At 35.6% G+C, this 25,540-nt stretch overlaps 4 protein-coding genes and 1 long non-coding RNA gene across 7 annotated transcripts; 2 read left to right on the top strand and 3 right to left on the bottom strand.

The window, feature by feature from the left end:
- Positions 1-5,450: 5,450 nt before the first annotated feature.
- Positions 5,451-7,112, bottom strand: LOC108226004 (uncharacterized). The gene has a single exon (XM_017400956.2). The coding sequence runs from the start codon at positions 7,110-7,112 to the stop codon at positions 5,451-5,453; it is 1,662 nt and encodes a 553-aa protein (XP_017256445.2).
- A 209-nt stretch (positions 7,113-7,321) lies between these two features.
- Positions 7,322-9,409, bottom strand: LOC135146952 (uncharacterized). The gene is made up of 3 exons (XR_010284087.1): positions 9,232-9,409; positions 8,848-9,141; positions 7,322-7,577 (listed from the first exon to the last, which is right to left on the bottom strand). It is a non-coding gene; the product is annotated as an uncharacterized LOC135146952 (long non-coding RNA).
- A 1,076-nt stretch (positions 9,410-10,485) lies between these two features.
- Positions 10,486-14,701, top strand: LOC108224897 (protein CANDIDATE G-PROTEIN COUPLED RECEPTOR 2). Its single transcript, XM_017399657.2, has 6 exons — positions 10,486-10,969; positions 12,699-12,890; positions 13,669-13,831; positions 14,006-14,111; positions 14,198-14,279; positions 14,396-14,701. Exons 1-6 carry the CDS (start codon positions 10,679-10,681, stop codon positions 14,474-14,476), a joined length of 915 nt encoding a protein of 304 aa, XP_017255146.1. The 5' UTR covers positions 10,486-10,678; the 3' UTR covers positions 14,477-14,701.
- A 596-nt stretch (positions 14,702-15,297) lies between these two features.
- On the top strand, positions 15,298-20,279 carry LOC108224884 (vesicle-associated protein 2-2-like). Of its 3 annotated transcripts, XM_017399627.2 has the most exons (10): positions 15,298-15,480; positions 15,943-16,059; positions 16,638-16,765; positions 17,282-17,352; positions 17,449-17,530; positions 17,642-17,757; positions 17,839-18,018; positions 18,301-18,594; positions 19,103-19,180; positions 19,928-20,279. In XM_017399627.2, exons 3-10 carry the CDS (start codon positions 16,717-16,719, stop codon positions 20,042-20,044), a joined length of 987 nt encoding a protein of 328 aa, XP_017255116.1. In that variant the 5' UTR covers positions 15,298-15,480; positions 15,943-16,059; positions 16,638-16,716; the 3' UTR covers positions 20,045-20,279. The 3 variants fall into 3 exon arrangements, with proteins under 3 accessions (XP_017255116.1, XP_017255117.1, XP_017255118.1); XM_017399628.2 differs by lacking the exon at positions 15,943-16,059 and having other exon boundaries at positions 15,340-15,480; XM_017399629.2 differs by lacking the exons at positions 15,298-15,480; positions 15,943-16,059 and adding an exon at positions 16,328-16,346.
- A 164-nt stretch (positions 20,280-20,443) lies between these two features.
- LOC108227521 (sodium/hydrogen exchanger 2) lies at positions 20,444-24,413 on the bottom strand. The gene is made up of 15 exons (XM_017402708.2): positions 24,237-24,413; positions 23,858-24,059; positions 23,341-23,459; positions 23,156-23,253; positions 22,995-23,054; positions 22,864-22,910; positions 22,521-22,715; positions 22,378-22,424; positions 22,162-22,228; positions 21,987-22,087; positions 21,792-21,893; positions 21,524-21,662; positions 21,382-21,444; positions 21,117-21,200; positions 20,444-21,020 (listed from the first exon to the last, which is right to left on the bottom strand). The coding sequence occupies exons 2-15, from the start codon at positions 23,996-23,998 to the stop codon at positions 20,709-20,711; spliced, it is 1,575 nt and encodes a 524-aa protein (XP_017258197.2). The 5' UTR covers positions 23,999-24,059; positions 24,237-24,413; the 3' UTR covers positions 20,444-20,708.
- Positions 24,414-25,540: the final 1,127 nt, after the last annotated feature.

Here is a 25,540-nt window from a genome sequence, read left to right as displayed (position 1 = left end):
TAGCCAACTGATCTTTTTAAAGCTTAGAAATGTAACCTGTAGCAGCTTAAAAGTCCCGTATATTAAATTGTTATTAAGAGGTAATTTAGAGGTTATGTGTGCGTGGTATTTGAATTCTAGATAATCTATATGTTAATCTCAGTTGTATGTACAGGCCACTTATTTTTTTGTAAACATAAAAAATTCTAGCGCTATATATTTTCGAGAGGGACGTATTGGCGCTTCATATATTAAAATATTTAAAAATTTTCTTAAGTGTAATTAGTTTGTGAAATAAAATAAAAATCTAGTTAATGTATTTGTAATAGAATGTAATATTATTATCTATATTCTATATTATTACTCAGTTTTATTTCTGTTCTTTGCGATTTTTTTTTTGATTCGAGAACATCTATTTTGTTTGGTTTTGGAACTATGTAATTATGTACACTTATTGTATGTCTTTAATCTGTAAAAATAATTTTTTGTTGTTGCACCTATCTAGTGTGTGTTTACTATCTTATTGTTATATTTGTACAATATAGTCTGATAGGTTGTAATTAGAGTTGCTTTTTCCTGTAATTTATAAGCTTTGTAACTTTGATGTTTATAATCAAGTGCCAGGAAAGGCAAAGGGTAGAGAGGTCTAGAGTTGTTGGGGATGCAGGCAATCTGAATTGTACCTGAAGAATTAAAAGCATATTAGTGTCTCTCAGCTTTTCCGGGTTCACGTATGCCCCACATTTAATCTTGTAAGGCGAGGGGGCGTAACCGATACTATCATAAAAGAGCTGCATTAAGTTCTTATCATTGAGCTTATTATATATAGTTAGAGATATTTTGTTCATTGCATGTTATTTTATCTGTACTTATCTATCTACTTTGAAAAGGCATTTCGCGAGTTCTAAAATGAGGATAGAGAATAATAACATTGCTACCATTCCCACTGATATAGTTATTGTTCTTCTTGAGCTTCTGCTGGTGGGAGGTTTTCAAGATTTTTTCAATTTCTTTATAGTTTGGTCACGGACACAGCGAGAGGTTGTGATAACTTCTTTGTTGGATAAGTTCCCTCTGCGTTCTCTGTACAAATATGGCTGTAGAGGCAGTCCTGCAGACATGCTATGTTTCGACAACTTCTTCCGCATAGCTGAAAATCTTGGAATTGGTGACGCCGTCCTGTATAGACGAAGTCGTGCCATCATATACGGGACTGGAAACATTGATGCTCATTTTACAGTGCTGGACACACTATCGGCCAACAATCATTTTCTAGGCATGGTGGGTAATTTCATCTTGCGTAGTCTGTACAAGCAAGGGAATAATGTTGTTACACTACAAGTTCTAATTAGGGTTGTTAACCACCCGAACTATCAGGATTTTATAGTCCCCGCAGTTAACCATCTTAGCGATATCCATTCATATATACTATTTCCAGAACTTGTAGATGCCGTTGACATTGAAGCATGCTGCCCGATTCACTCTACCTGTGTGAAGGTTTTTTTAGAGGAGAAATGTCCTCCTGCAACGAACTGTCTGTTCTGTAACATTGCTTTCATGGTTACTGTGTTTGCGAGGAAGCCCTTGGTTAACTAATCTCACAAGGTGTTTATGTTCTATGCTAAATAATTTGAGTTGCGCCGTGTACTTGATGCATGTGCATAATTCATTATAGTCGTTTGATTGATGGTGGTGGAAACTGTGAATAATTTTTGTGTTTCTAGGAGGTCTTTATGTCATGTGGACAGTCTCAGTTAAGCTTTGAGTATTTGATTATGCAGTTGATGTAAATACAGTGTGTATTTTCCTTTCGTATGCAGTTAACACATCGTATTAATATATATGTATTCTTCTTACCTAGGGCAAGGTGTGCATTCAAACATGTACTTGTTTGCAAATTATCAACACGATTTCGTTGATAATCCACCAGCGAATTGTTCTGCATTCATGAAAGACTTGTCAGTTTAGAACATATGCAGGAAGAAACAAAGGGTTTCTCCCTTCTATCACAATTAGTTTGAAGAAATCACCAGTGTTTTTATATTATCAATTGTAAAGCATGCCTTTCATACTTATACAATTTTACGTGCGATGTTTCATGGCAAGTCCTCACACTCGTGTCCAATTTGGCAATTCTCTGAGTAATGTTTTTGAATTTTGGGCTTAGTTCCAAACTCCTCTCCAACAGGCACGACTGAGTTTAGGTGTTTTAGATTGAGGCACAATTGCGAAATACTTTCTGTGTACGCATCCTATTTAAATTACCGATATGAGCAAACATGTTTATTTGTTTAACTCCAATATGTGCCTTAAGACTGAACCACTCTTTGGTATAGATGTAAAACGAGATATGTTATGTCAACTATACAGGTTTTGTAAATCTGGAAGAGAAATCGCATACCTTTGTTGTTGATATAGCATGTTTATCTTTTGTACGAGCAAGAACAAGTATAAGACAACATAAAATTTCATTATCGTCATCGGAAACACACCATAAGTTTGCAATATTAAGCAGCTTGTCTAAGATCTCAGAGGGCTGGTAGCATATACATTTTATTTTAATTTTTATTGTATTCATAATTATGTGATTACAGAAACTCAAAAACATTTTCATGTTCTAATCAATGACTAAAGATTGTAACCACAAGGCAGGGGAATACATACCTTACGAAGTCGCTGAGATTTTATGTCCATTTTATTGAACCCCGGTAAGCACACGATTTCTCGTTTCTCTTTTTTATTTTTCTGCAGTTTTTATTGCAGGCAGCAGCAACACCTGAATTGAAGTCTTCACAGATGCATGGTAAAGATGGATCTGGTCCATTCATAGTGTCAGTTACCAGGAGCTTCATATTCTCCTTTAAGAATTTATGCATTGCCTGAGAATTCATACAGTGGATCAGCAAATGAACTATACCACAACAAGCCAATTTAACCGCAACTAACGAATGTCTGTTAATAAAATGAAATGCAGAATGTTTGACGAGCTTTATCAGAACTGGAAAAGACTTTCTATTTTTCAATTTAAGAAATTGTATATTCCACAGTATTTCAAAGATCTAGGCTGAATCAGACTTGTCATCATAAGTTGTGTCTAGAGGAATGAGTCACCTAAATAAATCCATGTACACCTATGTATATCAACTACCTGAATGCCGGCTCCAGAGTTTCCCTGTTGTCTTTTGATCCTGTTCTCCCGTTTTCCAATGATTAGAGGAACCTATAACAGGAAGTCATTATACATAAACTGATTGCCATAGGGAAATTATGATGCATCATTTGAGTTCTGAAGAAAAATAAAGGTTACCTATCAAACAGAATTACTGTCGTGTGCCTACGATGCATCCAATGTGTGAGCTGGTTCAATGTTTCGTTGCTATCATCTTCAAGGTTGTTATTTTCCTTTCATAAAGCATGTAGTTACATCTTCTACAATCGCAATACTGATCGCAATACCTTAGCCCCTTCATTACCAAGCAGACCTTCATTGGTGGATTGTATATGTATATAAATTAGTGTCAGTGTCAACAATATTAAATTAGAGTACTCTGATGTTTTATCTTATGTAGCAAATGCATGACATGTATCAGTCAGTAAATTTTTTAGAATAATTAGTTGAAACCTATAATTTAGATTTAAATGAATAATTTTTTTAATCCGGTGAAACTGTGCAACTAAGGTAGAGGAGTTTAATATTCCACAATGCGTAAAATTATCAATTCCAAAAGTTCAAAGCCAAAAATTTCCCATCACAGATGTTTTAAGAACAAGTAATAAGTTACTGTTGCTCATTGTGTTCCAAAAGTGAACTCTGCTGACGATAAGTTATCCTTTTTTAGAAACATATGTTTTATTTTTTTTGGACCTTTTTTGGCTTGTCAGAGGAAGGTTTGTTATGCCTCGGCTGAACTAACAATTATGTCAGGGTTGTATTAAAATTGTTGATATACGACTTGCGTCCGCATCAATGTAAAGACATCAGGCTTTTCATATATATAGCATATATTCATGGCAGGTTCTCGAAGACCTCATGGTACACCACATTTTTTGTTAAACCTGTTTGGTCCTTAGCACTGTCAACCACAACTATTCTAAGTCCAGTTGGCGATGTGACTCTGGAAACCGCGACATAGAACTGCCCATGGCCGAAAACCGGGCTTGGTAGATATAACCCGACATTCTGGACCGTTTGTCCCTGGCTTTTATTGACGGTCATCGCATAACAAACGGCTATCGGAAACTGCTTTCGTTTCAGATTAAAGGGCAATGTGTTATCAGCCGGGCACATATTTATCCTTGGGATGTATGTTGTATCACCAATTCTATTACCTGTCAATATCAGGGCCTCTATCAGAAACGGGTAACATTGTGTGATTATCAGCCTGGTACCATTGCACAACCCCTTCTTGGCATTTAGGTTACGCAGAAGCATTATCGGCGCTCCAATTTTAACTCTGATTTCATGATTTGGCATACCACTAAATTTGAGTGAGTTAAAGAATTCAGGAGGGTATAAGACATCGTCTGCCTCAGAGAATGTAGAACCCTTACAGATACTGTCACAGCTGTTGTAGACTTTGAACTCCCCTGGTAGCCTCTGCAAAACATTGATATTGACGTTTTCAACATGCTCATTGAGGGGTGTTAATATAGCTCGATTGCGTAGATACTCTACGTCACCATGTTTTTGATCCATTTCCGCATAGATTTCATTAACCATTGCCTGTACTGGATCACCAGAGTAGTTAACAAAGACCTGCAGCACATGTATTTGGATGAGAGTACGCTATAATTTAATAAGCATTCCTCGTGTAGAAATGGAAAACATGTTTTGAGTGAAAATTTATTGCCTGTATCCCAAAGTAGATAACTCCTTGAACCAAATTCTGTACTTCAGATTTCTATACGCAAGTGTAGCACTAATATGACTGTAAATGGCATGGCCATTTTCTTCATTAAGGACAAGTGGTGATTCTGAAGATGTGGTTTTTTTATGAAAAAAATCATTACACCGAATGGTACTCTTGAATTAATGATTCCCTGATTAGACAGAAAATTATTGTAGTATTCTTTGAGATAATAATTTATATACTGTAGCAAGGCAATCTAATGTGAGGGTCATGTTCAGAAGATGCAAAGGCCCCTCAAAAACTAATCTTGAGTATTTTTTTAAGAAGTGTGTTTACCTGGTTCTATGGGTCAAGTGCAAAGAAAGTACATGATGGTGTAATACTAACATGCTAATGTTGGAACAGAACATAGACTGAAATGAGGTGTAGGAGGCATACCTCCTCTGGTAAGTTTATCCACGAGGGTTCCAGGTCGTCGCCAAGTGCAATACCTTGTTCAGATCCATCACCCAAAGCCAGCACCCAATCTCTAAATTGTACTTTGGCTCCTCGAACTGTAACTGTTGGTACATTTGTCTCAATACGCATGTTCTCGTCCAGTGTAAACACCTCACAACTTTCCTAAAGCTTTGACTTGTTAATACTGGCCGCAACAACTTCTTGACGTCCTTTCCTAGGAATGACTGGCAAAATTTGTCGGAAATCGCCTCCTAGAACCATGGTCAGCCCTCCAAATGGTAATAATCGTGACTCCTCATTAATCTTGGAGCGTATATCACGGAATGTGCGATCAACGGCCTCAAATACAAAACGGTTAGTCATTGGAGCCTCATCCCAAATGACCAAGGCTGTGTTACATATCAGCTCAGCGAGGTGTGTGTTTTGTTTAATGTCACAACAGCTAAATTCATTGACATCAATTGGTATTTTAAATCGTGAGTGAGCTGTCCGACCACCTTCCATTAGTAGTGAAGCAATACCGGAGGAGGCAACAGGTAGGACAATCTTCCCTTCGCTCCTAAGGCTCGCTATAATAGTCGACCACAAGAATGTTTTCCCCGTCCCACCAGGGCCATATATAAAGTAGAAGCCGCCATTATTTGTATGCACTGATTCCAGTATTCGATCAAAGATGATTCGCTGCATATAATTCAAGCATTGTATACCCTCACCTGACTTTAATTTAAGCTGTTCCCGATCATACATCATCTCTTTTAGCAATAACTCGTTCATGTACTTAGTACCTGAGGAGATATTAAGGTCAGGCAAACCTGGGTAATCTGCAACCTTTTTCCCATATTGCTTTAACAGCCCATTAATCGCCTCCAGGGCCAACATTTGCTTGTCATCATCAGTGAGTTTTAAGTTTGGCAATTTTGTAATTTTCCGTCGAGTATATTCTATGTCATCAGTGAGTGCTACCCAATGCCTCTCCCAAAGCTCTGACGGGTTGCTAATTTCACAGAAAACTAATAAAGTGACGAATAAGTCCCGGATTTGCGATGCATTTGCATAGAGCGAGGCATCGGAAAGAGCAATATGCCATTCTTTATCTGATTCAAGCAATCCTCTATGAAAGCATGCTTCCTTATACGTAGGGTATATAATGTTGTCCACCGTTCTGATGTCCTCAAAACTCTGTGGCCCGACCACAAGGTTCAATAGTAAGCGCATGTAAAAACGTTCCCCCGAAGCCGGATGTGCATAGACCATGCGTCCAACCACCTCAATATTTTGTTTGCGGCGAAACCAACGTTTAGCTGATGCATCCCATCTGAATTTTGTTGGGTACTTAATAAATGTCAAGTCCCGCCCAAGCTCATCATTACGATTATTCAACATCCACTGAATAAACATGGTGCCGTCAGGGTCGACCCGCCGAACAACCTCTGGCAAAGTTTCATTGTCACGAAACCTTACTTCCTGCTCATTTTCCAAGTGAAAATATAATCGCTGAACAAAAGGCTCCCTGTGATGTATTGGAAACTCAAATAGGCGCCAACATGACTCGGCTGCTGACACATATCGACATGACAAATAGTTCTTTACCTCATCTACACACAGTTTCTTGACGGAGCTCGAGGGTATGTCTGTAGTTGGTGCTTGTGTTCCATGACTCTCTAACAGAATTGTCACTGTATCTGGACCCTTGCCAATATATTTGAACAGATATTTTATAGAGAGGGTACGATTGCACCATTCAACATTTATGTGTGCTTGGTATTTCACGAGAAGGCCACGATGATAAGGGACCACATGCCTAATTAATAAAGCAGTGAGCATAAATAAGTGAATGTATGTGTAGTGCCGTGCAATTTACTTTGAAATGTGATCTGCCCTTCTATTTGAATTGTTCATAAATTTTATATCAGGCTACCTAACATTTGATGGGCATATTTTTGATCTTACATAATAATTGTAACATAGGTACATTACCAAAGCAATGCAGAATTGGTAAACAATTTATACTTTGAATTTGTGAGATACCTGTTATCCAAGTGTATATTATTGCACTCCACGGTTTGTTTTGTATCCCGCCTCCTATACCTGGCATAGCCGTCTGCATCCATAACCGTTACGTCACTAAAATTTTTTGGATAATGTTTTGTGCATTGGCCATTGGACATGCAGGGGCATTTAGGATTTGCTGCTCCACATGGGCCATGCATCATGAACTGGGAGACAGCTTTGTAACCCACCTGATGCAGTGTCCAGCTGGTCGTCCATAACAACACCAGTTTTAAAGACCTGTTCAAGCAGGGGGGAATTCATATGATGCAGGGGAAAACTAAAGCAATAATACATGGAAGCAAAGACCAGATGCATATACTTTGCTAGCTTTTGTAAAATATAGTATAACCTGTAAAAATTGCTTACTTAATCTACTATAAGACATGTGACTCTCTATCATGAATCTGAACATTAAAATTAACTATATAATAAGAGCAAAATTATATAGCCAAGGTAGTGCATTATATATTTGGGCAGTGCGAGTAAGTGCCTATCTCATTGATTATTTGTGCCAACATGAACTACTTGAGCCATATAAAAAAGCAATAGGATCCTCATTTATTTTTCCCTCAAAAGAAAGCCTATAACATCAACACAAACCTGGTGAGGCAAGGCAAAGGTACAGTAGAAACTCTTTAAATTAATACTCGGTAAATTAATAAACTCTCTAAAAAAAATATATATTCCCGACTTGGGCCAATGTAAAAAATTGAAAAAGCAGATAAAATAATAAGATCATAATTTTTCGGGAGATCCCTTTATTTTTTTCGGTTCCAAGAAAATCATAAATTAATAATTCATAAAAGCTGAAGAAAAATATATTACACTCTATTGAAATATGATTCAATAGTTGCCTATTTTTCTTTGAAGTTCAAATCTATTTGGAGCTCATCTATAAGTTTTCTTGTTGCATCCAATACCTCACGTGAACTTACTTAAGAATACTGTACACCGAACACATTTATTCCTCTTATTTATTCCTCTTATTTATTCCTCTTATCTACAGTCACTATACAGTACTTCAAAAGTCATTATTCACTTCCAAAACATATGAACACAGTAGTTACTAATTTACTTTGATTCCCAAGGTTCGCTCCAATGTAAATCTAAGAGGTATAGATTAATTTGCCTTTTGTTTGCCCTGTACAGTTTAATCTGTTAAAAACTCTTTAAATTAATAATTATTGATTTATCGATAAATTAATAACTCTCTAAATTAATAAATTTCCCCGGTCCCGACATTATTGATTTCTAGATTTTTTACTGTATTTTGCCTTATATATGTATATCTAGAACTTTATATCACACTATGACAAAAAAAATAAATCGCCATCACTCATAAGATGATGAATTATAGGTGGTTTTATTTTTTAATATAAAACCCCATCACCTATATGGAATCTATGGATTAAGGTTATATTGCTGCTTGCATCTTGGAACCGATTAAAATGTAAACAAAATTGAATCCGATGAAGCAAAAACATGATGGCATGATCAAATGTTGTACCTGGTTTCTTAGCAAATCCTGAAAGTATAGGCTCGACGAATCAAGTGCTGTGCAGTATCTTGTTTCTTTGAAACCTCTGAAATGACCAACAAACTCCTGAAAACCAGTTGCGATACCCAAATTCCACAGCTTCCCAGAAAGAAAGACAAACAGGCCAGAACCAATTCACCAATTAAAAAACGATTTTTATCACTATAGCTCAAGCACTTTGCAGGAGCTGTTTCCTGATCCTCCAACGGTTATGTATGCAGCACATAGAAACATGCATCATCCGCCATTATGTATGCAACATATCTAGACACAACATAGAATGAACACACCGTATGAGCGAAAATTAACACAAACCCTGGAAAAAAAGCTTCAATCACCTAAAGCACAACTCACTCTAGGAATTAAATGAAAGAGAACAATTGCGTCGAGCATGCACAACAGCACCCACAGCGACCCATCTCAAGGAAACTCTTTGATTGAATGACAAGCGCCTGGGCAGGTAGAGAGTTTTGGGGAAGGAAGTGTTTTGGAAGCACTGAGTTCACACCGGCTATATTATTGGAGGGGACAAAACTGTCTTTTAACACTGATTAAATTGTCTCAGCAAATACTTGTCCTAAGGATTTAAAAGTATCACCAATTTTATCCCCCTGTTCTGCTATTATATATAGAAGAGATTATGAAAATATTATATATCGACTTTCGCACATTTTTTATGAATGGTATCACATCCAAATGAAAGATTTTGAATTCTAGTATTTTAGATAATATTTTTAGATTTTTAAAAATTTATCTACTATTCATTTTTAATTTTTTGATTGTTTTATTTGATTTAAATAAAAATATTTGGACTCAGAATCTTTCATTTGGATGTAATACTCAGTGTTTAAAAATTCGGCGATTAATCTGATTAATCGATGTTCGATCGGCCACCATCTCGATTAAGCGTTAATTGGTTGAAAAATCGTTTTTTCTGAAAGTCGATCAAAATTGGGATTAATCGGTCAAAATACGGGATTAATCGGAAAAAGCCGGTCAAAAATCGGTGAATTTTAAAATACTTTCGAGTTTCGGATTTGGATCGGATTTGAATTTTGGGTCGAGTTTCCATACAGAATATCTGATATCCAAATCTAAATTAGTGCTGCTTAATAAAAGCAAGTAAAAGACAATGAAGTGACAAAAAGCTCGTTACTTTGGGATCGTTCGCGGCCGTCATTAAGGCTCTGTTTGGAAATTAGCTGTTAGCGGTTAGTTGTTAGCGGATTGAATTATATGTTTTGACTAGCTAATTGAATTAGATGTTTTGACTAGCGGATTGAATTAGCGGTTTCGTGTAAAACTGTTTGGTAAATAGCTGTTTCATTAGCTTTTTATGACACATATCAAAACCGCTAACAAAAATTTCTCAAAATAGCTTTTTAAAAATTAGCTTTTTGAGGCCAAACCTCTATTTCAATCTCCTAACTATCAAACACTATCATTAGCGGATTGAAATAGTCAAACCTCCGACTCACCCCAAACTTCTAATTTTTTCTCAAACCGCTAACTTCCAAACACGGTATAAATATATAGAGAATATTGATATTGATATTTATGGAATGGAAATATCAGTACAAGAACAAAATAAAAACACAATCCCAAATTTCCCCTGATATCATAAAAAAAAAAAAGGAACAAAAACACAATCAAAACCAAAATTAGGGTTAGGGCTTCCTCACCATCCTAAATTTCCCCCAATATCAACAATCTCCAATTAACAATTCCACATCTCAATTACCTCTACACATGCATACAACAGACATTTATCTCTCACACAAAGCTCCAATTTGACACAATCATGAAAGATTTAGAAGCAATTGCACAATCACCATTCTCAGTTATATCAAACTCAAATTCATTAGATGTTGATAAAAATGGCGGGAATATGTACGGATGGCTTATAAATTGCCATGGATTCTGGCACAATGTAGCATTGGTTTTGCCTTGTGTTATGTTTTTGTTGTTTTTAGCATTTCAGGCAAAGAAGAGCTTTGTTAAGCTCTTGAATGGGCGATCAGTTGTTATGATTGCGTATTACGGTTCAGTTTGGTTCGTGGTGTTTTTTAATCTTGCTTGGTGCTTGCTTCAGGTTTGCATGATTTTGTAATTACTCTAATGACTTATTACCAAAAGAATGTGCAATAGAATCTTGAATGCATTAGTGACCTCGAAATTTAATACGGGGAAGCAGTGTGTTTTGAACTTGAAAACTTAATAATCTTGGAGTAATTAAACTATCTGGTAGTGTGTGGTTAGTAATGTGTAGAGGTTCTACTGTTTAAAGAATGAAATTCATTTGTTGTATGGTTTAATTTTCTGCTTCGGTATAGAATTTGGAGAGATGCGGGCATACGGTGATAGAATTGAAATTTATAAATTAATGAGGTTTTGTAATGTATAGAAGTGGAAGTTGTATAGATTGTATCAGATTGTTTCTGTTTATTCAAATATTTGTGAACATAAAGCCATGAATAGGGTGGAGAGATTTTTACAGAATAAGCTGATGATTTCAGTGTAGGATTTGACATCCAGCTTCGAGATTTCTTAGGGACCTTGTTTTGTTAGATGAGCAACTCTCACAATATCTTGATGTGTTGGTATAAGTCACTAAATGGATATTATATGACACTCTTATCTGCCGTATACTTTAGTATATTCAAAGACTGGAAATGTAAGGATGAAATTAGAACGTGTAGAAATGAAAGTTTACTTGATTCTCTTGTAATCATGAGGTTTGTGAAGACAATCACTAGGAATCAGGAATGTGCATCCTTCCCACTGAATTGGTGGAATTTGGCTCTAGTTTAAAATTTTATTGTATTTACAGAAAACCGGACGAAGGGAAAATTTTGAGTGTCTACCTACAAAATAGTTTACATTTCATTCCATTTTCTTCTAATTTTTATTTTATCCAACAAAACGGAAGGAGGCTTCTATCCTTTATATGTGAACTTATAGACACTTATGGATGGAATTTTTTTTATAGGTTGATTTGATGATACTTTTGAGAATTTTAAACAGTGTCCGCTTTGATGTAGCAAAATGACTATGTTTTTGAATTTTTTTAGAGCAAAGAGCAATGGGATACCAGAACTAAAGTGTATGGCAGTACTGAAGTACTTAGTGTTATATGTGCACTGATTGCATTTTGCAAGTTAGCAGACTACAGTTCTATCTATTGCCGTGCTTTTAGTTGTTATGCAAGTGCTTGTTTTAGTTCATTGTAATTATAGCCAATGAGGAAGAACAAGTTGTATAATTCTTCCCCTGATTCTTTATGTTTCGAGTTTCCTAATGTAATCTCTGCATTCTCTTGGTCTCACATGATCTGAATCCTAAGAAACTTGTTTTAGCCTTCAAATCAGCCTCATTTCACAGAAAATTTCCATCAACCTGTTATGTCCAATACATTACTGTCTATTCAATGTTCTTCATAAATTTACTAGCAAAGTCGTAATAACATGTACACTTTCGACATGTGCGATCGCCTTACAGAATCGGAAAAAACAATAGATTTAAATGAAAATTGAATGAGGTTCTGAAGGGATGGGGGACAGCAATAAAATGAATTTTTTGAACTGCAATATAGAAAAATTATCATATTTGAAATAAGATCCTTACTGCAGTTGGCACCAGGGGTATAGACCAGTGTGCAAAGATATCAGTCTGCTTGACTATTTCTAAAAATATGCATATCCTTCTGTTAAAACATTCACCCTGAAAGTTTGTTACTGCAAAAATTCCTGACATTGTTATGAACAGGCAAATGCATATCAGGTTGTTTATCATATTGATAAGACTTTGTTAGTTTGGTACAGGCATGGGAATGCACTTCTGCAAAAGAAACACCATGGAATGCTCTTTCGCTTTTTACAGATGCTGGGATGCTTTTTCTTGAAGTAAGCTTGGTGGCCTTCTTACTCCAAGGAAATCATTCTAGCGGAAAAGAAGGTTTGACCAGGACGTTTGTTGTCTCGGGTCTCATTGTTGCTTTTGACATACTCCTCAAGGTATCGTCAGTAATATTATTCGTCCTCAGAATAATCTGTCATTGCTTGAGCACTTAATTTGAAAATTCTTTGAAATACTTAATTACATGTTAAAGTTGCAAGGTAAGAGAGAGAGGATCATATTGGATTATCTTTGATAATTTATGTAGAGAAGCATACTTCTGTTGTACTAAGAGTTTAGGTCAAGAATTTGAAATACGTTCAAATGCTCCTTATTGGCTCATCTATAAATTAATAGTTCGAAATGTACAGGGGCTTGGGATTGGAAAAATTAAGTAACCTAGATCATTATATGATCGAGTTGAGAAATGAACTACATATATGTAATTGGGACTGAAAGTAACTATTATGTAATCAAACTTATTAACTTATCCTGTATTTATTTTTACTCACATTCTAATGCAAATCACACGTCATCTAGTCCTATTTCTTCACATCACAATTTACAATTTATTTACAAGGTCAAAAGAGTGGAGACAAAATCAAGCATCTTCGATTTTTTGGTCTATGTTTGCAGTACTATCCCGTTCTCTAAACTTGAGCCACTGTGATCCTAGAAAACAAATGAAGTTAGTGTTGATCAGTTGATGTTTTCCTTTGGCATGGGGGTATGACTTTACAGTTATGTTTTTAAAGCATAACACTATGGTGAACAGGAAGTGGTTTAGAAGTGGTCTAATCTTCTGTCATTCTTTTCTATTGGTTAAATCTAGATAATATTCATGCTTCTCTTCAAAAGTATTGGATGATTATCTTCTTGCTTCTCATCATGCTGTAGGCGATCTACCTGTATGGATTTTCAGTTCCACTATTTATCACCGATGGTGAACACAGAAATCGGGTCAAATGGGGATTGTGGGCCGTCCACAAGTTACTACTTACCGCAGTATATGGTGTCATTCTATTTATGTATAACTCAGATTGGAGAGAGAGACTGCCTGGTAGGTTATTATTTTGATTGGCACTTTTTACAAGTCTGCTATGTAAGCACAGTGATTTGCTATGTCTTACAGCCAGGGATTTTATAAATACTTCATACTCTTTCAATTTATGCTTGCCTCTTTAATTCTTTTCTATGTATGGTTTCATGTAACATGATCACTCATTTTTTTCAGCTAGACCAGCATTTTACAAGTACGCTATCATCATGTTTTGCTTGAATGTGACGGCATCGCTAGCTTGTCTTTTGTTGACTGGACCTGGTTTTGTATTTGGATCCTGGTAATTTACAAAAGTTCTTTCTGTTAGTGCTGTTATATTCCTTAACTTGGCTTTATCCGATAGATTAATCTTTTCCTTATTGACAGGTTATATAGTTTCACTACCATTTGTTATCATGCCTTGTATCTCCCTCTGCTATATGTTACATTTCTTGCAGACTTTTTTGAGGTAACCACTTGCTTTAATCTTGTAAAAAAATATTATTTTATCTAGGTTACTTGCTGGTCTCAATCTTAGTAAAAGATGTGTATATAACCTTGACCAATGTATTTTGATGATCGTAGGAGGATGATTTCCATTTGGAGAGTGTATACTACTCTGAAATGAAAGATGCTGGCTTCTTTGACGCTGATTGGGAGATATAACCTTGACAATACAAAAGTAGAATACAATCGGTGGTTCATTGTGTAAATACTGACAATCACACAATGCACAAGCTCAGACCCTCCCTTTGAATCTAAACGGTTTCTACTTGGCCAGTTTCATCAACTCGAGCTGATGCACTCGTAAAATGTTGTTATGTACAATGTAAATACCCTTAACCGAGGTTTAGATGTATGAGTATATACAAATACCGATTATCTTCTTTATACGTGTTGCCATTTCGTCTTTGTTGAAAATGAACTGTATCTATCGGTATAGTTAATAGTTCTACAGATCTTACTAGTTATTTCTGATCTGAAGTATGTAAACACGTTTCTAGCTAAAAGGAGCAAGAAAGCCAAGAATCATGTATGAATAATATACAATCTATAAAGTCGAAAGTGATATCTTTATAAAAGTTAATAGAATCCTATAAGAAAGGATGCCAGCTAAAAGCAAAATATATTTGTCAAGACCTTTGCATAGTTTAGCAACATGGAATTCGAAAAGTAAAAGTTTTTCCCCGGGGATATTCACATATAATCATAAAGTCACTTATAATTGATCAGTTGTGAATAAGAACGTAGTCGAGTTTGTCTGTTATTTACTTCCCAAGCAAACTTTTTTTATAAAAAAATTAGTGCATTTTCTAACTTATTTGTATTGAAATAAAAAGAATGAACCTTAATAAACAAAAAAATAAAATAAAAAAGTGGAATGACACAGAATTTAAACCGGGTCGGGTCGGGTCGTAGCTGCCAGCACACGCAAACAACCAACAAAGACAGTCGTTATGGAGATTTAAACGTGCCTTTCACTCGTCACTACCATTTATCTCTCTCTCTCTACCAGCTCTCTGTTTTTTGCTAAATCTCTCTCCACCAGCTCTCTGTTTCTTTTGCTAAGTCTCTCTCTCTCTCTGTATATATAAAATGATGCACGCATCATTTTGATGGATATTTAAGCTTAATCAACAATCCAACGCTCACATCTCTCCGTCTCTCTCGTAAGTTCCTCATCTCTCTCATCACTCACATTTCTCGCTCGTTTTCTGCTCTCTATTGTTCCATTATTAACTGCTTTGCAATTTAATCGTTAAATGCAAGTCAAATTATACACATAGCTTTGATTTACGAGTTATTTAAGTTGTGCATGTACTTTTACGTTTAGATTTGCTTCTATGAGTTGCGTATGAGCTTGAATTTGTTTCGTAAGTTGAAATATTCCGTGTTCATGTGTTGCAAGGCGATTATGAGGTTACCGTGTTTAATTAAGGATTGATTTGTAGTTCAAATTTTACGTGTAATGACTTGATTGAGTTATTTAAGTCAATTTCTGTTTTACTGCCTCGAGGTGATTATAGACTGATAGTAATATTCCAAACCGAACGTTATGACTAGATGTTTGTGATTTTTATGTGTAGATTTGGTTTATCAGTCATATAATTAGTGTTGTTCTGAATTGGCAGGGGTGGAGATCTCGATTTGTTGAATTTCTGGTTAGGTCCACTGTTTTTATGTTTCGGGAAATTTAACAAGAGGAGCACATACGTCAGTTGGCATTTATTGTTTTCATATTCTGTGAGGTGATTGTTAGGCTTTCGTGTTTGACTGTTGATACCTGTTTAAATTTTAAATGTACGACTTAAATGTGAAATTATAGTTGATTTTCTAATAAATTTTTTGTAATAGTATGTATAGATTCGGTTATATGAGTATAATAAGCTGTAGTTTCTTCTTCTTCTTCTTTTTTGATTTTTCTGGTGAAGGAATCTCAATTTTTGTTTACTTTCTGGTAAGGTTTAGTGATTATGATATTTTCTTTTTTGGATTTAACTTCTGGGAATTCAACGAGAGGTGCTCAAATTCATTTGTAAGTTGGCGTATTGATTATATTGTTACACTATAGTGTGTTTTGCAGTCTGATTTCTATCCGTATGTCTTAGTTGTGAGATTTAAGTTGGTTTTGTAACTGAATGTATAGATTTAGTTATTTTAGAGATACAAGTTGTGTTTACTGGATTACAGGTGAAGAAATTTAGATTTGTTAAATTGATTAAGTTTAGTGATTTTGTATGTTTGTGATTTAAGCCACTTTAGTGGTTTGGATGTGTGAATATATGTATAAATATTTTTGTATGAGTTGTGCTTAACTGATTTACAGGTGAAGAGATCTGGATCCGTTGAATTGGTAGTCAGGTTTGGTGTTATTAATGCCCTTTTGGATTGTTTGAAGTCTAATAATGAGTACCGAACTTCTGGAAATTCAGCCACAGGAACTCAAATTTATATGTAAGTTGACATTTCTTATTTGTAACCGGTATTTTTGTTAGCAGTGAGTGTTAACATTTAGTTGATTCAAGAATGTAGTGGCTAGTTACAGAAAACAGCTGTTTACTTCCATTGTGAAACTTTGTTAAGCTGTTGTTATCTGAAGGTGGGTTTTATTTAAAGATACCTATTACCTAGTATGTTCCACTTGGTATCTGGTGAGTGAGATGTATGCATCTGGGAGGTTGTTTATGGGAATGCATCTGGCTTGTGGAAAAGAAATTTGGGAAGTTACGAAATATATAGAAATTTATGAAACATTTTTTTTGGAAAATCTATTTGAAATTTTGCTTTTGGAAGGTTCATAGTTATAATTTCCCTTCTATTATCTTGGTTGAGATATTAAAGTATACTCTATATCTAAGCTTGTAGTGCCGTTTAAAAGCAATTTGTTTCTTACTTCCCTGATTATTCTGCTCTGGCTTTCTGAGAAATTGAAATTTGATTTTTGTGACTATGTTTCCTTGTTTTTTGTAGTTAAGTTGAAGAAACAGTGTTCATGCTCTGTTCGATTAGTCAATAAGACCAACCAACATGTTGCCTATAAGGTGCAAACGCGTAGTTGCTTACGTGGATATTACTTATGTAACTATGCATTTATTACATGGATTTGAGATCAATAAACTAAAGTAATGTACTCACAGGTGAAAACAACATCTCCAAAAAAATACTGTGTGCGACCAAACACAGGAGTATTGAGTCCAAAGGCAATATGTGATTTTACAGGTATCTGGTTCTCATTGATATTTCAAGTAACTTGGTCGTGGCAATTCTGCCTAATGTACGAACCTTAAGCTTGCATTGAACCTATTATTCTTTGCACCTGTGTAAACATAGTTACAATGCAAGCACAACGGACTATTCCTCCTAATATGATCTGCAAGGACAAGTTTTTACTTCAATGTGCTATGGTTGTTGCGGGGACGACCGAGGAGGATATTACATCTGACACGGTACCCTTTGAAGACTTTTCACTATTAAGAGTTTCTGGTTTTCATTTAATATTCATGTAATTTCATCGTTTCTTGTCCTAGTTTGAAAAAGATGGAAAGTATGTTGAGGAGAAGAAGCTTAGAGTGATTCTTGTCAGCCCACCCAGTTCTCCTATACTTTCTCCGGTCAATGAAAGACTAAAGCAGGTGCAATCTTGTGAAGTGTCAATACCAGAAGATCAAAATCCAAATAGCATCGAAAACTTCAGTCCACGTCAGACGGTGAGCTGTTCTTTAATAACAACTGTTCCTGTCTTAAATCAGTCTGAAATCTTGTCTCTGATTTGTCCATTCTGGTTTATAAAGACCAGGTCCTATATTCGGCCGAGGTTTTTAATATCATTTATGAAGGTGTTGGGTCATATTCAGTTTCATATTGTTTAGCTTATCAAGCATAGATTCGATTTAGAGAATTTAGGTTAGCTACAAAATGTTGGTTTCTTTCCGTCATATATTTCAAATTCAAGACATATTGTACTAATTCATTGTTCGCTAAACTATTAGGTTATCGAGGATGTGAAACAAACCAAAATGGATGTTGCTGACGAATTAAAGCCAATAATGAAAAAGAATACTGAGGAGTTGATGCTAAGCAAAGATGTTGTGTATGAAAAGCAGGATGGTTTTTCTAAAACGGTAAAGGATCTGGAGGAGCTGAAGGTAGTCAAAGTTGTAAAGGACTATAAACCACTGAATGTTGTAGAATCTATAATAATGGACGGGGATGAGCTGAAGTTAGTGAAGGTAATTGAGGAGGTGAAGTCAAAAATAGGAGAATTTGAATCAAAGTTAAACGAGGTAAGATTTTCAGTATATGTAGTTTCAATTCCATGAAATGTTTAACTGAGAGTAACACGTATATTACAGCATAAAGTTACTGTAGAGGAAATAGCCAAGCCAGGTGAAATAATTTTTAGGGTTAGTGGCAGATTATAAATCATCGCATTATGTCAGTTATAGGTCCACAACTATATAGAGAGAAGTGCTTGACAATATAATGTGAAGTTATTCAACTGTTATGCATACAATTAGTATTCATACTTTTTTACAGAGTAATATACTTATAGAAGACATTACTCCCCTTAGAAATCAATTCATCCTTGTTTACTTCAGTATTTTGTTTTCTTTCTAAAGAAAGTTCTGCAATAAGTGACAGTTGATATGTAATAGGAAAAGAGAATCACTCACTTTCAAGGAAACACCAAAAATGACTCTGTTGTTGATTGCTTCTGGGTGTTTAGCAAAATATGGATATGTTTTTCACCACCAAGGACTGTTAGTAACCAAAATCTGTGGCTTGTCTCAGGCCGAGAGAACAATTTCAAAACTGACAGAAGAGAAGAAGCTAAGCACCCAAGACAGGAAACTTTTACAGCAGGAATTGGTAAGTTGTAAATTCTTTTTGACCCATACGTTCTGAATGCTTTAAATGTCCAGTGCTGTCATTGAATTACTTGGAAAAATTTGGTCTCCTTTGAGGGTTGAATGGGTTGCTAATGATAAAGAAACTGTTTATATATGTACTATCCAAACCGTGCTAGAGTTCCACAATGTTCCTCCTTCTCATGTCCACTGACCACTAGCAAAGAGATTGTGTATATCATGTTGTTAAATCTCTGTCTATCCCTGTAAAATTCAGTAATATGCATTCTGCAAATGGACAGTTAAATTTTAATGTGGGAAAATTACTGTATCTACTGAGTCATTGGCTTCTTCGGGGAACTTCTTTCATGACAATATATGTTTGTGGAATTGTGGTGGACCTTTTATATGTCAAATGTATAACTTTTAAATTTACGTAAGATGTCATTTACTAAGTTGTATCGCTTTGTATGTACTCCTCATGAAGCTACATATGAAACCCAGTAACAGACCTCTCACCTCTTAGCCTTTTCTTCTCTCTTGCATTCATTTCAGATCTTTTTTATGGGGACATGCTTGTACAGTGGTTTTAGTTTGTATCCCCCCCCCCCCCCCCCCCCAAAAAAAAAAAAAAAAAAAATCCCTAAAGAGTGTGAGGTCATCTATGCTGCCACAATGTGATAAAACCAAGTGCACCAACATAGACTAGACTTTATTATTTTCCAGAGAATTTCCTTCATGTTATATTCCATGCTCTTTTGTTTCGCAGGCTCTGCTTAGGAGTAAGAGAAGTGAACAAAGACTTCAACCGGGATTTCCTCTGATGTTTGTTTGTTTGGTTGCACTTGTTAGCATCTTGTTTGGTTACCTTCTCAACAAGCCCTAAGCACCGGTTAGTATGAAAATACAGCAGGAAGACTCTTTACGCCTGTAGATAACAGCAAACTTACTTAAAGCTGCAAAGAGATCGTGCAAAACTGCCAAGTCACCACGCTATTATGGATGCACTATCTTCTTTGCTGAATATTGACGTAGAAAACTTCCATTTCTAGTATGCGATGTTTTAAACCTTTTTACTGATAACTTGCAATTGCTGTAACCTTTTATACCTTTGTCAATTATTCTGTTGGGTATCGATGTATGGAAAATAAAATTTCTAAAAAAATTGGGCATGTCATACCTTCAGCAAGTCGTTATTTTTTGAATTATGCACTTGTCTGTGCTTCTCAGACATTCAAATTTTTTGTAAAATGATGCACATTTTTTGACTCAGTGCTGCATTGTTGAATAGAGATCACAGTACTATAAGAGTATATAATATTTAAATATATTTACTCCGAATTCTGTATATTACACAACTTGGGTGACTAAATCATGAATCTCTCTCCTCTCTGTAGATCTTTCCGATCTTACATAAAAGTATCATCAGCTTTCAATATTAACCGACGTTCACAACAATTTTCAGATCATACGGTAGATGCTACAACCACAAGTCAGCTCTCTGTAACTCGTTTTTATCGATGGATTCTTTGCACGTACAAATTTCCCTGTTACAGTGCTGGAGTACTCCGTTCAATAGGAGAACCAGGAACGTAGGGAACGAACCCCCGGCCACCAAAAACAGGACGCATAAAGGCATCATCAAACTTACGCCAGTAGCGATGCACAGTGTGTGTGGGAGTGGTCAAGAGCAAGCGCAGGCTGGTGGGTCGAGGATTTTCAGAATCATCCACCCGGTGGCCGAGTAATGGAACAGTGATTGAATCCTTGGGACTACTGTTCTCGGATGATGCAACACTTGCTGACACTTTACCTGGCGGTAGCAGGCACCGTATAAGAGGTTGTGACATCAAACCAAACACCTAAACAAAAACAAAAACACACAAGTCATATTTAGAATACTTGTGTTGCCTGGGAAAATTAAGGTGTAGCTTTACAAGCTGGAAAGAGATACGTACCGCTGTACTAAACAGAACGACAGTTATGGTGCTGGTGATCATTAGCGCGTTCTCTTTCTTTTGTGTGTGACCTGCCCTGGTGAACTGTATAAATATGTTAAATTCGGAGAAACAAGAAGCATAAAAGCAGTGACAAAACAAGGATTCTGGCATTGGGTCGGGGTTTCAACTTTAGAAATCTTAGGTTCTGGTTTTAGGTCTGTTACTGGTTTGGGTTGTGGCGATTTCAAGACAATTAGCTTCAGGTACGTGTTATGAAGATTACCTTATTATAAGCGAGAGCCATTGACACGGCCCCTCTCATGAGACCTGCCCACCATATAATGATCTGTAATCAGACATGACAGAAGAATGATTAAGTTCACAAACGGAATCAAGATGTTTGAAAGAAGCACGCGGATCCTTACTTGCTCCCTGAACGTTATGTACTCGTTAGTATTTTTCTTGGCCAGATTTGACAAGAACGAAAGAGGAAACACGAATGCTGCTCTTCCAATCAAGATTAAGCACAGAAGTATAGAGCTCACAGCGACTGATGTTCCAGGGCTGCAAAAGTATAGGATTACGAGCTAAACATGGAATCAGGAACCATTGTAACGCGATGAAGATGATAAGCACACTTGTCAGAAGCATGATATGCATAAATTACCATCTATTTATCCAAATTCGACTTACCTATCATTCACGAACCTCCATTTCTCAATATCCAAGGCATCCATACCAACGTAAAGGAAGATGAAGAGCTCAGCAATGAATGACAATGTTGCAAAAGCATGTCTGTGGATGAATTAGCCGAAGAACTTGGAATATTAATAAGAAGGCCGCGTTTATACTAGTAAAGCGATGTATGGTGATATGACAAAGACATACTTGGTTGTGATCCTTGAACTCTCCGTTACATTGTGCCAGGTGTAGTGAGACATTACAATCCCGCAGAAAAATACAGTGAGAATACCACTCAGATAGAACAGCTGTACAAAAGCAAATTAAGCTTGCTGTGTCGATTTCCATGAAAAATCTCATGCGAAAAATATCAGAAACTTACTTCTGCCAGCACATAAGAAAGGTAAGCCATGAGGATCATCAGGGCTACTTCACGATCTGTAGAGTGCCTGAGACACGTAAATGATTCAATGTTATGCAAACGTATTTCCTTTCGACAAAGGACTTCACAAAGGGGTGAAAATATTACATAAACAGACAATTGTGCAAAGGGAGATCAAATGCACAACCTTGCAGACATACTGGAGATAAATATTACCTTCCGAAATATAGCTTTTTAATAACGAAGGCACTCAGAAGTCCGGTCTGCAGTAGAGAAAGTAATTTTCGTATATGAACAGAAACCACTGACCTTAGATAAACAGAAATCTAAAAGAGGAAAAGCGAGAGGGAGAGGCTTACGAAAACCCCCAACAAAGTGCTTGTGAGGAACAGATGGATGAAATTGCCGATGAAATGCAGGCCAATACTGTAATCAAAACTTGAGATGTCAAAGCCCTGAATAGCATTAAAAAGCACCACTGATGTAGCATCATTCACGACACCCTCGCCAAATACCAGACTGTATAGCAACGGAGTCTCATCCTGATTAAGCACCTGCACATTTCAATTTATGTTCTCTGTTGGATCTGCTGGGAGCTTTAGGCTCTTAAACAAATTATTAGCATTTACGGGCTTCAAGGCGACAAATAAGCCCTCCAAAACACTCCTAAACATAATCATGCCTAGGGTATGAATTATGTACCTGCAGTGTGCAAACGGAATCTGTTGCAGCAAATATTGCTCCAATGGCTACATTAACAGAAAAACGATATTACGGTCCTTACAAACTAACAGAAAGTGAAGGTGCTGGCAATCAAGTGCAGAAATAAATACCCAGATAGTCCCCAATGTCCTGAGAATCAACACCCAGTTTCTTAAAAAGTTTTGAAACACCTGGATCATAGAAAAACAATAAGGCAAAGTTTTGTGATACATGAACTATGCAACTGAAGAAACAATTTGTACGGGTAAAATCAAGTGCAGAATTCGCGTACCAAATGAAATAATAGAACATGAAACCAGGGTACCAATAGCGCCAAACATCATAATAGTAATGAAATTTCGAAAGAATTGCTTCTTCTTAACCTGAAACCTGGTATAAATATTGTTGCCAGTCATGACAGAAGCCACAGAACTGATTAGTATATTTTCCGAATTGCAAGACATTGATCCAACTCACCCGGCATTGAATATGATTGGCGGAAGAAGATATATGAAGAACAGATCTTCACTAAACACTAGAAGATGCGAGTTCTTTCCACGAGTCACGAGCAAAATAACAGCTCCTGTGCACAGACCCTGCAATTCATCCATAAGTATCAATACGAAAACATAATCCACAAAAGAACAATAATCACTACCCCTTTAGGCTATAACTGATTGATAAGCAGGTACATAGTGTCACATTATAGGAAATGTACGATGTTAGCCTTAAAAGTGCCCATTGTTCTCGCCAAAAACTATCAAGTGACTACCTGATCTCCACGGGGACTCATTTTAGCCACTAGAATCACTAACTAACAATGTAGACTATGAACAAAATTCTTCTAACCTAAAAGGCCTAAGACTTTTGACATAACGAGGTCCGCTAGCAAAGAACACAATTTGAGCAGAATCCGGATCAATGCACAACAAACTGGCCTAAAATGTGGCAGAAATCATAACCTTGTGATCAGAAATTGACAATTAGGACTTACAATGAAAAGGGCTGTGATGGACTCGTTCATCCATCGATTCTCTTCGAGGAGATGACCAAGTACAATACATGCACAAAGAAGAGCTACAAAAATATTGATGGACACAACAGAAGTGTGATCAGAAGCTGCCAAGGTTTCCATTTCACTCAGCTTATGCAATCCTGTAACACAAAATCATTCTAAACAACAATTCTCTCCTGCCCTGTAACACATGCATTAACATCATTACATCATCAACAAAGGTTAGACCATAACACCAAAATCATGATATTTTATACCATTTGTTACCAAGAAAAATTTTAAAAATTGGGATTAAGAATATGATCATTTTATTCGAAATTATGATTGAAAATGATTAAAAAATTGCATGATGACTAACCAATTAGGAGAATGTGAAGAAGGGCATTTTCAGAAATATTCAAAGATGAAATAACATGCAGCAATACATAATGTTCGGTTTTGTTGAAGATAGATCATTCATTAAAGTTCCTGTATGTAAGGGAAAAGATGAAGCTGCAATTTATATTATATTATATATAAGCGCCTTTGCATGGGTGAAAAAGGTGGAGAAACTATAAAGTAGTTTATATATTGTTGACCCGGAGTTTAAGAAATTCTATTCAACCTAGTCTTTTTAACTTTTCCCGTTTAAGATTAATAATCCATTTTTTTATATATATTTTCGTCAAGTTGATCGATTTGGACTAAAAGTTACATATGCTATACAATTAAAAAATATTATAAAAAATATTATAAAATTAAATTAATAATATATATATATATATATTTTTTCAAAATATAATTTTCAGTTTCTTAAAATTATTAAAAAAACAAAACTGCAATGTCCAGTCAAAATTGGTTAATTTGACAGCAAAGAAAAATATGGATTACTAATTTGAAATAGTAAATATTATTTGTGTTTTTGGAATAGGCATTTGACGATTTTGAATTCACCTTTTCTTAATGCGCATTTACAAAATAAGATAAACAAAATATAAATTACGCAATTTATATTTCCATATAAAGTATTGTTAATATTGGCCACCACAGTGAAATATTTTTAACTTTTATCAAGTTTACATAAAATTTTATTGTCATTTTTTCTTAAATTTTCAATTCAAAAATAAATAAAAATTAAAAAAACACATATCTTCAATGATTTATTCAAACACACTCTTAACTTTAAATTTAAACCATACGTGACAAAATTGTGTTTCAATGACTTCTCCCTCCTAGGTAGGATAAAATATAATACTTCCCTCCAATTCTATTCACTTCTCTCTCCTACCTTTCTTTCAAATAATAATAAAAATACAAATAAAAAGCAAATATAAAAAAATTAGGATTAAAAGTATCAAGATATTTAATGTATTAACTTGTTAAAACTCGTATATTATATTATTTTAAGAAAAATGATTTACACCCTACTCCTGACTTTTAAAAAGAGAGGAAAGCAAATGAAGAGGAAGTAAAGTTATCTAACTTTCACTCCTACTTGTGCTCCCGAGTTTTTTAAAGGAATGAAAGCAAGTGAAAGTAAGTAAAAATATAACATAGTTTCACTCCAAAACTTTCATTCCAAAAGTGGGTCTCTCCATTCTCCAATAAAAACTGGGGAGCAAGGGAATCCCCTGCATTACCAAACTCATTAGTGTATGTCACCACAATACAAAGCTACTAAAA

This window comes from Daucus carota, chromosome 6, assembly GCF_001625215.2.
Source record: "Daucus carota subsp. sativus chromosome 6, DH1 v3.0, whole genome shotgun sequence".
NCBI lineage: Eukaryota > Viridiplantae > Streptophyta > Magnoliopsida > Apiales > Apiaceae > Daucus > Daucus carota.
The sequence above is the reverse complement of the archived record's forward strand: the minus strand, read 5'-3'. Positions and strand labels throughout refer to the sequence as shown.